At 33.9% G+C, this 15,002-nt stretch overlaps 1 protein-coding gene across 11 annotated transcripts in view; it reads left to right on the plus strand.

Annotated features, from left to right (window-relative positions):
- Positions 1-15,002, plus strand: part of LEPR (leptin receptor) — a 76,844-nt gene that overhangs the window by 31,846 nt on the left and 29,996 nt on the right. For all 11 annotated transcript variants that reach the window (XM_033115555.1, XM_033115551.1, XM_033115547.1 and 8 more), the window contains 3 exons: positions 6,354-6,562; positions 10,525-10,670; positions 12,700-12,844. In XM_033115555.1, the coding sequence (XP_032971446.1) occupies positions 6,354-6,562; positions 10,525-10,670; positions 12,700-12,844 (500 nt within the window). The remainder of the gene's footprint in view (positions 1-6,353; positions 6,563-10,524; positions 10,671-12,699; positions 12,845-15,002) is intronic.

Below are 15,002 nucleotides of genomic sequence, written 5' to 3' on the forward strand. Positions count from 1 at the left end.
TGTTACTTGAGTTGCATTGTTTCTAGGCTCTCTCAGCACAGAGCTAGTTATACTTATGTACACACATAATATACATATGTACACACATAATTTATACATGACGTGTATATATTAATATACACAATTTATATCTCTCTATATAAACATATGTTAAAAGCATGTGTCCATACTAATATCTCCCATTCTAGTCCAAAGCAACAGAATTCATTCTAGCCTTCCCTTTCTTTCTTTTTCTTTTCTTTTCTTAACTCCTTTCTCCAGCAGTGAGAAACCTGGCTTCCCTTTCCTGCAACATAGTACTCATTTGCTCAGTCCTAGAATACATGTAGTTTTGAAATTGCTAATCCATAGCACCGTGAAAAACAAACATGTTAGCTAGAGTATAATATTTGTTTAGACTTATTTTGTCTTTGTTAAGGCTAAAGGTTATGGTCAAATACTATGTTCCAAAGTTAATTAGGATTTCCTCCCCTCTGCCCATGTAGTGATATTGTTAACTTGATGTACATTAAGGGCCATTCGTTCTCGTTTCATTCCTTTTTTTTCTCCTTTTCTTCCTCTTCCCTATCCTTGTTGATTTTCCGTGTGTGGTCATACCTTATATGTGAAGAGTACTTTGTGTTTTACACAATGCTTCTTAAATTTGTCTCCTTGATAAGATTTATCTAGGTCAATACTTCTCACCTGGACTCGATTCTCAAGGTCTGGGGTGGAGCTAGTAATTTGCATTTCTGTCAAGTTCCAGGTGATGGTGATTACTGGTTTGACAACCAGGTTTTGAGAACCACTGATTTATGACACTTATTAAAAACAGATTTCTTAGCCCCAGACCTACTGAGTTCTTCCTGGAGGGTCTAGGAATCTATTTTTTTAACAAGTCTCCAGGTAATTTTTATGAAGAAACTAGTCTGGGATACTAATCTGGTCTTTGAAATTGTTTGGGATTGGCAAAGTAGATTTTTTTGGGTAACATTTATATAGATAACCACTCTGAGATTTAAAATAATTGACTTGATTAAATGATATAGAAACCTATACTAAATTTTCTAATTCCTGTTAACTGGTTTGTCTACTATGTTTTGCTCTTAGTTTGTGTCACAATCAGAAATTTGGATGGTACCCATTTGATGTTATTCTTATAATAACTTAGTATAAATCTCTTAGAGAAGTTTTATCATCTTCATAGAAAAATGTTCTGGGAACAAATAATTTGACCAAAGGTCAGAGGACAGAATGTGCTTTCTGTAAACCACTGTGTCTACCGAAAATGAAATTTCAATACTAAATATTTACACATCTAATTTCCGTGTAGAAAAATTGACCAAATGGTGAAATTTGTAAAGAAGCCATTTAAAATTTATTTGACAATTTTTTTTTTACTATCTTCACTTTCAAGTAAAGTTTACTCATATATAGAGAAATTAAATAAATAGTGGCAGAGAGAGAGAAAGAGAGAGAGAATTGGGAAGGCATAAAATATTTTGCTGCATAAAAATTTTTGAAGAATGTCAAAAATTCTTAAGTTTTGGTTATGTGAAACCAATGTATCTCTTTCTTATTTAAAAAAACTTGATTATCACTTTAATCCTTATATTTTAAAATGATCAATTTTTTAGGGTATCATTTGATGTTCATAAATACTTAAAACTTTTTTTTTTAAACTACTCAGCTTATTTTATTAATCTGCTTTAATACAATAGCAAATCTAAACAAGGAAAGTAGAGGAAAAGAAAATTATCAGCCAAATACTTAAAACTTTTAAAAGTCTTTTGGAAGTACAAAGTTCTTGTTCTGACTTTGGCAAGTAACAAGGCTTCACACAAACTTGGAAAAACTGCTGTCATAAATATGAGAAATATCTAATGTTTTCCTAGAGGAAAAATATACTTTGAAATAATTCTATAATTCTCTAATGTTCCTATTTATAGAAATATTAACATGACACAGTTAAAATATTGTTTAATTGGAGCCACTAATGTCTTTCTTAATCTCCTAAATAAAATGACAATGGTAACAGTAAAATTTATCATATGATAATAAGACAAGTACGATGTAATGAAAAGAGCACTGAACATGGAAGCACAAGACTTCAGATGAGTTCCAGGTCTACATTTTTGGACTATTGCTGGGATTGAAAATTGCATGACTATGTTTATGGACACCAAAATTTGAATTTCATATAATTTCCATTTGTCATAGAACATACTTCCTTTTTTTTTTCTTTTTAAAAACCAGTTGAAAATGTAACAAACCAATCTTAACTTACAAGCTGTACAAAACAGGTATATTTGGTTTGTTGGGTTGTGGTTTCCTAACTCCTGCTTAGAACATCCAAAAATTAGTTTTAGATTGAGTCTTAGAGTTTCATGATGGGGTTATTTGTTGTGGTGGTTTGGAAAATTTTAGAATGGAGATGCTTCAAGAAAAACAAATTTTGAATTACTGTTATATCTATTATATAGTATATGTTATATATAGTCATTATGTAATTTTGGATATATGCTATATGTTTTATTTTCTTTGTGTATATTGAAATTATAAAGAAAATGAAGATTGATTAAATAGTGAAATTGATTAACAGTGAAATGTTAGAGAAACCACAGAGTTAATCTAATTGGTAATCAAATTTATCCTACAAATGTCCACTGTGTTTAGAAAAGGATGGCATTGGCAAGATCATCTAAATTAACACAGTGTAATTATACCTTTTTTTTGTTTTAAAAAAGAAAAATATCACTAGAATTTCTTATTGTTTAAAAAGTAGTAGTTGAGAATATATGTCTTATTTTCTCTTCAGTTCTATTTTTGCCTTAAGATTTGGGAATTCCTCAGTCAAAGCTTCTGACATAAAATACCACAATGGATTCAATTTACTTTATACCCTTTTGATAAAAGCTTTTATTTTAATATTTGAAAAACTCATAAAAGGCATGGTGTGACATTTTTAAAAACTGTATTTTATTGGCTTTGTTTAAACATTTAGATAAAATTGAAAATGCTAAGTCATTTCACCGTTGCACCTCTGATTAAAGAAAGTATTTTATGGGTGTACAGGACTTAAAGTTTACAAAAATACTTTCATATAATTTCCTTTGATATTCATAGCCATCTTGTAAAATAGGTGGTGCAGGTATGTTCTTTATTTTATTGATTAAGGAAACGGGGGTTCACAAAATGCGCTTACATGTCTGTGGTCTTATGGCTCATAAGCAAACAGCAGAACTTCAGTTAAATCTCAGTGTTAATTCAGTGTGCTTTTCTCATTATCCCTTACACAGTACCCAGTAGACGGCTTTGCACATTGAAAGGTCTGTAAATGTTTTCTGATCGATCGTTTTAGGACTAAATTAATACTAGGGTCTATGATAAATTATGAAAGTGTATCATAATTCAAAACATTTAATACTAGTGGGATGTGTATGGAAAGATTAGGGCCCATTTCTTTCATGTTGTGTTTATATCTGAATGCTCATGTATATGCTAGTTGGCACAATTTCTAAAGCAACACTTCCTCCACACTGAATTTTTAATTAGTATATTTATCACTTACAGATTTTCCCCCCAAAGAATTGCAAGATATCTGAAGGCAGTGACCATGCTTAAATATTAATACTCTCCCCTATCTCTAAGTTCTTTAAAAAGTATAGAGTGACTTGAATAGAAGGCAAGAGGTATTTATGGACAGAATGGGGCTTACTCAAGCAAGACGGGAATTTGAGGCATTGTATCCCCCCCCTGCCTACTTCCACCCTGAAGTCTTCTCATTTACAGCAAGGCTTAGACTAGGGGACCAAGCAGATTAAAAAAAACACTGAAAATCAGAAATAACCACTCTCTGTGTCTTGGTTGCATGCTATATTATTCTTCGTGTCTTGAGTTAGGTAACTTTACCCAGCTAATTACAATTATTTTTTAAGGTTAACCCATTCATTTGTAGGTTTACAATGATTGGCAAAGTATTGCTTAAGTTTCTTTTCCTAGATTTTTGTTGTTGTAAACAACTTTAGAGAAATAATTAACACACAATAAACTGTACATATGTAAAGTATAAAGATAGTTTTTGATAAATGAAACCAGTCATAAAATCATCACTATAATAAAGAAAATGAATATATTGCCAATCACAAAATTCCTTCCTGCCTCTTTTTAATCTCACCCTCCACCCCTACATGTGGTACCCTACCACTACCATGCCTGCCCCCCACCGTCCTCCAGCAATGTCTGATCTGCTTTCTGTCACCACAGGTTACTTTGCATTTTCTAGAATTTTCTTTTTTAAAATAAGCTCTTCTTTCTTTTCTTTTTTAAAACTTTTATTTATTTAAGTGTGTTTTTCCAGGACCCTTCAGCTCCAAGTCAAGTAGTTTCGATCTAGTTGTGGAGGGTGCAGCTCACAGTGGCCTATGTGGGGATCAAACTGGCAACCTTGTTGTTAAGAGCACCGCACTCTAACCAACTGAGCTATCTGGCCGCCCCTAGAATTTTTTATAAATGCAATCATACAATACTTTTGTCATGATTTTATGTGGCATGATTTTGAGATTCATTCATGTTGTGTGTATTTACTGGTAGTTTCATTCTTCTTCCTTGCTGAGTAGTACTCTATTATAAGGATATACCACAATTTGTTTATCCATTTACCTGTTGATAAACATTTTAGTTGTTTACAGTTTTTGGCTATTACAAATAAAGGTGCTACAAGTCTCTGTACTTATTTGTACACAAATCTCTAAGGAAATATGCTTTCATTTCTCTTGGATGCAAACCTGGGAGTAGAATGTGTAAATCATATGGTAGGTGTATGTTTAACAACTTAACAAATTGCCAAACTGTTTTCCAAAGTTGTATCATTGTACTTTCCCACCAGCATAGCGTTAGAATTCCAATTTCACTATATCCTGTTCAATACTTTGTATGATTAATCTTTTTCATGCTAGCCATGATAATATGTGAATAGTGGTATCTTGTTGTGGTTTTAATTTGTGTTTCCTGCATAACTAATGATATTGGGTTCTTTTTACGTGCTTATTTTCATTCTTGTACCTTCTATGGTGAAGTGACTGTTGAAATCTTTGCCTATTTTTTAATTGGATTTTTAATTTTAGTATTAGTGAGTTTTCAGAGTTCTTTGTATCTTCTGGATACAAGTTCTTTATTGGATAGATGATTGGCGTATTCTCTCAATTTATGGCTTGGCTTTTTGTTATCTGTGTCTTTCAAAGAACAGAAGTTTTCAATCTTGACAAAAGTCCGGTTTGTCAGTTTGTTCTTTTATGGATCACGCGTTTGATGTTGCAGCTAAGAATTTTTACCTAACCCAAGGTCACAAAATTTTTCCCATGCTCTCTTCTGGAAGTTTCATAGCTTTAGATTTTAAATTTGAATTGATAATCTCTTTTGAATTAATTTTTGAATCTGGTGTGAGGTATGGCTTGAAAGTAGTTCTCCCCCCACCCCCACCGCCCCCGGTGTATAGCTATCCCATTGTACCAGCACAATTTATTAAAAAGACTACCCTTTTTCTACAGAACTGCTTTTGAACCTTTGTAAAAAATTGGTCTCTATTCTGTTTTCCATGTAAGTGTTGCTCTCTATTCTTTTCCAGTAATCTTATTTTTTCTATCTGTACACTAGTAGTCGATTGGCTTGAATATTGTAGCTTATTAATTATAACTTCTTGCATTATTATGTTAGTCGTTGCTTTAGGATTTATAATATAGGTTTTTAACTTATTATAGCCTGATATTATACCTCGAAGTGATATTATACCACTTCACTGCATGCTGACATATCTTCCTCCTCCCGAAGCTTGGTGCTAATGTCATACATTTTACTTCTACCTATGTTAAAAACCCTATACTACATGGTTTTTATTTTTGCGTTAAATAGTAAGTAAATATTTACCCTCTTAGTTAAATTTTATTTTCTTTGTGTGGAACCAGACTTCATCTGCTATCATTTTCTTTTTGCCTGAAGGTTTTCCTTTAGCATTTTTTATAATGCACGCCTAATAGTGATGAATCATTTCAGTTTTGACATGTCTGAAAAAAGCCTTTATTTCATGTTTATTTTGAAAGATATGTTCTCTGGATATAGGGTTTTAGGATAGCAATTTTCCTCACCTATCAGTACGTCCTCGTTGCTCACTATTGTCTTGCTTATATTATTTCTGATGGCTAACCTGCTTTAACACTTATCTTTGTTTCCCTGATATAATGTATCTTTTTGCCAGATGCCCTTTAAGGTGGGTGTCCAGAGCAGTTTATCTCAATTTGGATTTTGTGTCCTACATTTTCAATATGTCCAGTACCTTCACAACTATATTAACATTTAGTTCTTCTTTCTTCATATAGGCCAGAAGTGTTAGAAGAGTCACCCCTGCTCCCCCAGAAAGGCAGTTTTCAGCTTGTTCAGTGCAACTGCAGTGTTCATGAGTGTTATGAATGTCGTGTGCCAGTGCCAACAGCCAAACTCAACTACACTCTTTTCATGTATTTGAAAATTACATCTGCTGGAGTCGTTTTTCAGTCACCTCTAATGTCAGTTCAGCCTATAAATATCGGTAAGTTGCGCGTAGGAAAGATCATAAATCTAAACAGGAGTCATCCAAACAGGTTAAAGATTGATGAAAAGTTTGTCACTAGCTTACCTTGCTTTAACCAACACTGTAATGATGGTAACTGTAGTGCTGGGGTGGGGGGTGGGGTGTATCTGGAGCAGATTCTGGAGTGATTTAACAGTGGTATTGTTATCTCTGCAGTTATAACTAAATTCTTTCTTGTAAACAGTTTGATTTCTTGAAATCCTGGATCTGTCTAGTGGATATGTATTGTTGTGTTAATACTTTTTCACATCTCAGACAACTATTTATGAAAATAATTAGAAGCCTTTTTTTGGCCTGAATTTATTCCTTCAATAAATATTTCTTAGACACCCATGATTTAGGGTCTGGGGAAACAGTGGGGAATGAGACAAAGCTCTTGCCTCATAGGGCAGGGACAAATAATAGCAGGCAGAGATAAACAGCAAAAAAGTAAACAAAGAGTAATTTACTATACAAATCTGATAACGGGAAAAACTCAAATAATAGGCAATGCCCCACATTTTTAGTACAAGGATGACCCAAATTTCTTTTGATCAACTTGAATATATAACTACAAATGTGAAAAGAACAGGTACATGTTAACTTAAAGTATTTGACCCATTAATTCAGTTTTGTGTACATATGTTAAATTCAATATTACATATAATATATAATTTAACAGTGTTACTATTCTGCACTTACATTTCCTGAAATAATTGTATATAAATGCTTTATATGCAGCTTTTCATCATTGTTTTTGACATCACTAGAGCCATTTTTTAAGGTATCTGACATAATTTGCCACACAATTTCTTCTTTGCTTCTTTCTAAGTTACCAGGGATATGACAATTTTTGAATCTGCATATAGTATTATATTTTAACATTAGGGCTTTCAAATAATTTGTCATCTAGGGATATATTTATGATATTCACAACATTATTACAATGATAGCCCAGCAATTCAGTCACGAAGTTCTACCTCAGGAAAAAAGATGCAAAATGTGTATTAAATATCATCATCATCTCTTTTTAAAACCAAATCTATCAGGTGATTTTCAGAAGCATTTGGAGCCATCATTGAATTGAATTGTTTTTTTTTAAATAAAGAGAAAGTGCTATGATAGACTTTATTAAAAACTTTAAAAAGAATTTTATCTTTTTCAGGGACAATTTTGGGGAATTTTTTTTCTTGTATTTAGGTGTTATTACAAAGTATATTATAAAGTCCAAAAATTGTTAAGTGCCATGAAAGAAATGGTGTGATGGAGAGTATTAGGGGGTAAGGGTTGTAATTTCAACTATGGAAGTCATAGATAACCTCTTTTAGGAGATAACATTTGAGTTGAATAAAGAGATAGCCATGCAAAAATCCAGAGCAAAAGGTACTACAAGCAGAAAAAATAGCGTTCACAAAACCCTTGAGATGAAATGAGCTTGGTTGTTAAAGGAACCAAAGAGAAGATCCTTGTGTTTGGAGTGAATGAGGTAGGAGAATATTTGGAGGTGTGGTCAGAGTTATCCGTATCCACATCATATCATAGGCTACGGTTATGGAGTTTGGATTTTTTCTAGTTGCAATGGAAGCTTTTGAACCAGGAGAGTTATATGATCAGGTGTATGCATGTGTCTGTGTGTGTGCGTGCGCGCGCATACATGTGCATATTTAATAGTTACTTTACATGGGAAGAAGAAATTGATGGGGAAGAGGGGAAGGATAGTTGCAAGGGTGAAAGAGGGTCCAGATAGGAGGCTGTGGGAATTGTCCAGGTGGCTTAGGGTTAAATCAGTGGAGAAGTATGAGCAGACTTCGGATCTATTTGGGAGATGGTACTGACTGAACTCCCTAGTGGATTGAGTGTGTAGTGTGAAGGACAGAGGGGAATCATGGATAACACTTAGGCTTGGACTTGAGCATACCAGTGAATGGTGGTACTAGATACTGAGATGGGAAAATTTGGCGGGGATTAGGTGAATGACACATTATGTTTGACACGCTTTTTAGAAACTGAAGAAATGTTGAGTAGGCAGTGGGAGATATGATCCTAGAGTTCAGAGGAGATTAATATTTGGGAGTCGCTATCATATAGATATTTATGGGGTTGTATAAATCACTCATTTAGAGTTCAGTGAGACAAAGACTGAGGAATCATCAGAAAAAGTGAGGAGTAAAGAAGTGTGGTAATCTGGAAGCCAAGTGGAAAAAGTATTAAAGCTTTTCTTTTTCCCCCACAATGAGAAGGTGTGTGGGATGCTTCTGAGAGGTGGGGTAAAATGAATCAGATAATTGACATCGGATGTGGCAAAGGGTAGTGAACTTGATAAGAGCAGTTTCAGTGGACAGTTAAGGAGGGAGACATGATCAGAGTAGGTTGATTAGGGAATGGGATGCAAAGTGGAGAGAGTAATGCCAACTTTTTTGAGGACTATTGCTCTGAAATAAGCTGATAGATGGGAGTGTATCTGGGACTGAGTATATAGGTTGGCCTGGGAAAAATTATTTTTAGATTTCTAATATTAAGGAATATTAAGGCAGGTAGGAAATGTACAGTAGTTTATATTTTATGATTTGGTGTTTTTGTTTTGCTTTTTAGTCATGGAAACTCAGTGTATTTCAACTGTGTTTTTTAGACTTTAATGTTTAGCTGTCCCTTCTTTAAAGTAACTAAAATTTGTGACATGTCACGTAAAGTAAAAAACTATTAATTTTGACTCAAGGAAAAGAGAAAAACTATATCCAAATTTCTGAAAATATAGAATGTGAAAAATATTTATGTACCATTTTATTTCTTGAAAATAAAATTCAAATCAGTCAGTGTTTCAAGTTATGATTATTTCTATGTGCATGAGTAATTCCTATTCATTGTAAAAATCTTGAAATTGAAATGCACTAAGAAGAAAAATGAGTCATCTATTTTCTATCCTTTGGCATTTTTTTTCTATTTTAATACATATTTTTACATATGCTTTTTATTTGTTACTTTTTACAAATCAGGAATGCAAGTATAGTGTTGTTTAATAAACTTTTTTTAAATTAAAGTTTATTGGGGTTAATAAACGTTTAAAACTAACAATATTAAACATTTTCAATATTCTTCTCAATATGATTTTTAATGGCTGTGTAGATTTCCCTTGTAGGGATTTCCCTTGTAGGGATAAATTTATTCAATCAATCCTTTATTGTAAGATGTTTACATTGTTTCTACAAATAATTTAAAGGTTTTGTTAGTTTAAACCTATACACGTAGCCACATATCTCCATATTTATATACACAAATGCATATGCATGCATAAACACATATGTATACATATGAACTCAGAAATCATTTACCAGGTTAAATACGCCATTAGGCTCAGAAATTTCATCCCCATTTCTGGTGACAAGCCAGGGCCTGCTAATGCTGTTTATGACATTTAAAATATGCATGCTGTGTGTTATTTGAGTAGGTGTGTCTGGATTGTTGTATTTCAAAATTAAATGATTTGCTGAATTTTGCATGCATATTTGCATTAATTCACATTCATATTTGCATTAAGTTTTGCATGCAAAATCTGTATACATTTTCCAAATAGTGCTCTGCAAAATTCTTTCTTGTTACCCACTAAAACAAATGGGTAGGTGTAGTGGGGAAAGGCTTCAAATAAGTTTGGGAAATGCTAGGTTAAGTAAAGTTAAGCAGACTTTTTTAACAGCAGGGATTCACGTTTATCAAAATAACCTCGTTTGGTGATTTATGGTTTTTATCACTTAGGGAGAAGGAAATGAGAATGCTATGATAAGATACAAGAGAAGACCCAATATTTTGTTTATATAATTAGCCCTGGAGTAAGGTCATCCTTTAAATAGTTGAAAGACCAGGATATGCTAAAAGTTCGATTTGACTTCATTTTATGATTATCATAAAAATTGCTTGACTTAAAAGTGTTCTCTTTTTTCCTTCAGTGAAACCTGATCCACCACTAGATTTGCGTATGGAAATCACAGATAGTGGTCATTTAAAGATTTCTTGGTCCAGCCCAACATTGCTACCATTTCAGCTTCAATATCAAGTGAAATATTCAGAGAATTCTACAACAAATATGAGAGAAGTAAGTACACTTTACTAAATAAAAGGAAACGTTGAGATGTAACTAAAGTAAATGTGAGATCCCCAGGTCCTGTAGAAAGTGCGGCCCCGCCCCCCGCCCCCACCCACCCCCACTGCCCCCTCCCCCCCACCCCCCCCTTACCAAGTGTGCACATTCTTTGTAGAGCAGAAGCAGTTATAATTTAATATTATATTGCTGGCTTTTATTGAAGATCAGCATAGGAAATGACCATATAAACAGCATTTCTGCATCTTCTGTAAAATGCTTTTAGAAAATTGTTTGACATTACACACTATCTCTTATGGATCCATGTTATATATTGAGGAACATGACTAATTCCTCCAGAATTTAGTGCCAGAAAAAGTTCCTCCTCCGAAAAAAGATTAATATATATTTGATTGTGATCTTGCTTTCCTCTTTCTTCTCCCCTCTTCCCTTTCCCTTCTCTTCTCTCTCTCCCATTTATACACACACACACACACACACACACACACACACACAGTTAAATGGCTACAGGAAGTCTGGTTATAGAAACTCGAATTCATAATTATAATTTTTTTTCACCTACAGATATCCTCTGGTTTCTGGTTTTACATTTAATCTTTTTTTTTATTACTCAATATATTTGTTTACATGCCGTGAATGCATTTGTACTGTTAAGTACGTTAAATCCTTTTCTCATTCTTTTGGTAAATATTTATTGAGTACCTACTGGATGTCAGGAACTATTCTGCTCTCATCAGGATACACTGGGATAGTAGAACAGGATAAGAGGAGTTTGATCGTGCTGGTGGGACAGGGTGGGTTGTAATAGTAAATGGAGGTGGGGAAGATCTCATTGAGAAGGTGACATTAGAGGGGGAATGGGATTCCAAATAGAGAAAACAGCAAGTCAGAGGCCCTAAGTTGGATGAGAAGCTGGAAGCCAGGGGAGTGAGTGAGAGTAAGAATAATAGTAGATGCATCAAAAAAGAGTAGGGAAGAGTAGTCTAGTTTCATTGTGTTTGCATGTAGCTGTCCAGTTTTCCCAATGCTATAGAATGTTATTAATGTTATCCCAGTAAAAATAAATAAATGTGCAATTAAAAAAAAGTGGGGCAAGGGAGGAGAAGGAGGAGATTTTAATGAACCTCCTGGGCCATGCAAGGACTTTGGCACTTTATGAAACTAATTGTTATGTCATTTAGAGGTAAGCAACTGTTTTTTTTTTTTAGATATAGGCTAACTTTGTTAAGAATTTATGTTCATAAAGAGCAGGATAGGTATCCTTTATGTTGAGCATGGTAAAGCAGAGTGAAGACTTCTCTGGGCTTCAGCTTTCTCGTCTGTGAAACGGAGAAAATAAGACTTACAATACTACCAGTATAGGTGATCTGATACCGTTTAATGCGTTCCTCATCCTTTTACCATTTTCAGTCTGTGGCACCCCACAGTCTCAGAGGCCGGCGAGTTTTCGAGTATAGCATTTGAAAACTGAATTTATTTGCTAAGCACTTTTTAGCTAGTGGTTGTTTTATGCAGAGTTAGGTCTCTTAGATATTTTCCCTCTAGTTTGTAAACTGTACTTTGATTCACTGTATCTTATCATCAGGCCCAGGTTCTTAATATTATTCGTGCCCTTCCTCTGTGATGTGTTCCTCTAGGAACATTTATAGTTCTGTTTACCCTGCACATCATTTTCTAACATGTGAGTTACACTTGTCAGCAGTGGCTTGAAGCTTCGCAGCAACATTAGGTATATGTCTCAAAATTTGAAAGGTCAATATTCACTATCATCCAGTTAAAAATATTTGCTGGTTATCATTGTGATTGTTTTCTTGAACTTAGGCACTATTTAAAAATTTTTTGGCTAATGCGACAACATATGTTCTTTGGTTATTGATGTCTGTTTAATTCCACTGTGGCCAGCTACCTACTCTGTAAGATTTTAATTCTTTGAAGTTTGTTGAGACCTGCTTATGATCAGTTTTGGTAAAGGTTCCACGTTGACTTGATGCTCTCATGTGTTTTTTCCAATAATATTGAACAGACTGATGAGATTGTTTCAGCTACATCTCTGCTAGTAGGCAGTGTGCTTCCTGGGTCTTCGTATGAGGTTCAAGTGAGGGGTAAGAGATTGGATGGCCCTGGCGTCTGGAGTGACTGGAGTAGTCCTCTGATTTTTACTACACAAGGTAGGTTTTATGATAGTCCCTGCTATTAAGAGGGAAATGTATTTCTAAAGTTACTTTTGGCATACCATAAGAATCTTAAATTTTGTGGTACTAAGAAACCAAAAGGAGGGACACAATATTAATTTTCTATTTAAATTCTGAACAAGTTCCTATGTTAATGAAAACTTGTATAAGAGCTCCCAGGTTTATGTGCATCCATAGCAGTGTCTTGTTGAATTACTTTCTTATTAAAAAGATAGAGTTAATATAAAAGTTCCAAATCCACACATTCAGAACACTGCTTGTGTTGATGTTTCTTTAACTTACAGTTTGAAAATCAGACATATTTATTTATTTGACATTAATTTTAAATATTACGATTTTATGTGAATAGTACGTGTCATATAATAACATAATCCTTTTGCTCCCGGTACTTGGTTTTGAGAGTTTTCACTTTTGTTTTTCATATTTTTAAAGTTATCTTTAGCATCAGAAACACTGAGCTTATTCACAACTTCCTTAGAAGTTGAGGTGCAGTGTTTCCCATAGAGGTCCAGGGGCCTTAGAATAGCCCTCGCCGTGTCACAGGCTCAGCTGTTACTGTAGGATGACACTTCATGGTCCCTTGACAAGTTATCTGTCTGTCACATCGGCAAAACTATTCCTACTCAAACTCACTCGGGTTGATTATGGACATATGGAGATACCAAGTACTGTGTCAAACACAAAGCAGACATTCAAGACATTTAACTAATTCATTTAGTTTTTGATTACTTAGTATTTAAAAAGCAAGGATTAGTCAAAAAGTAAGTAGCATAAGTGGATTCAGAGATCTGACAGAATTTTATAGAAATCCTGGCCCCCTCACTTATTTGGAATGTTTCTTAAACTTTCTATGCCTCAGTTTCCTCGTATGTAAAATAGGGATGTTTTTATATGGATAGAATGAAATAATGCCCATAAAGAACTTACTGCAGTGGCTTACTTACGCTTACTAACCACTCAGGAAATAGTAGATACTCTGATAGTTTATAAATCCCCAATCTCAGTATTCAAAATCTCAAAGTCTAATGAAGGTGAGAGATTGACATGGTCCATAACTAATTGCTTAGCACCAGTAAGATTGTGAGAAGAGCTTGACAAACTGCTCAGCAAAGGGAGTGATCAATTCTCACTGGGAAAGTCCTGGGCCTTGCGTGAACAGATTTAGAAGGCATGCATTTCTCATCAGTATTCCTCAAATAATTATTGGGTATCATAATGTGTGTAATGTGATGCTGACAAGCTTTTGGAAGGAAGATTAAAATTTTATACCATTGATTAATGGGCCTTAGTGATCAGATGTGAATGAATTAACAGGAATGAATAGACAGGAATGAATTAGCATCAAATTTCAAAGCATGTCCCATGGTGGGTTTTATACAGTGGGATGTGGTGAAGTGGGTGGTGAGGAGGGAAGTTTGACAAAGAAGGAGAGGCAACAGCCCCTACCCCCAATCTGAGTGGCCTGTGGCTTGCCGCTTTTATTTAATCATCAGGTGAAATGTTTCTCATCCACAAGAAAATGGATTTATTCTTTACTGTTTTACTTCTTAATTTGATCTGAAAACCTACCCTCTCTGCAGAAGAGGGAAATTCTAAAAGACTCATTATTGTTTTTAAAGGTTGCTACTATTCAAATTACACCCTTCTAAAATAATGGTTCTTAGTAATGTTATGTATTTAGCTGGATTAAGATGAAAATTTTGATTCAGTATAATAGTTATTTGTGTTACATGTTACATAAGATTTTGTTTTGCTTTTAGACCTTTGGATAGACATATTTTTAGTTCTATTTTACTTTATATAAAACCCTTTTATACTTTTTTTACTTCCCTAGTTTATGTCAATGTCCATAGGGTTAAATTTGCTTGGTTTCTTAACATGTTGGATCATATTTTTATGTTTTCATACATAATATAATCAACTTTATTAATATATGCTATAAAGCACATACACATATATGTCTTTCCACATGCAAATACTTAGTGTTTGTGTACATGAAGGTAATAAAGATATGTTTTGCTGCAAAGAAAATTTGTCAATTTATTTGCTTGTACAATATCCAACAATATTACCATTAATAGCTAGCCTTTTATTTATTAACTACAAGTGTCCCTTTAGTGACTTTAGACATCCG

Source organism: Rhinolophus ferrumequinum, chromosome 9, assembly GCF_004115265.2.
Source record: "Rhinolophus ferrumequinum isolate MPI-CBG mRhiFer1 chromosome 9, mRhiFer1_v1.p, whole genome shotgun sequence".
Classification (NCBI taxonomy): domain Eukaryota; kingdom Metazoa; phylum Chordata; class Mammalia; order Chiroptera; family Rhinolophidae; genus Rhinolophus; species Rhinolophus ferrumequinum.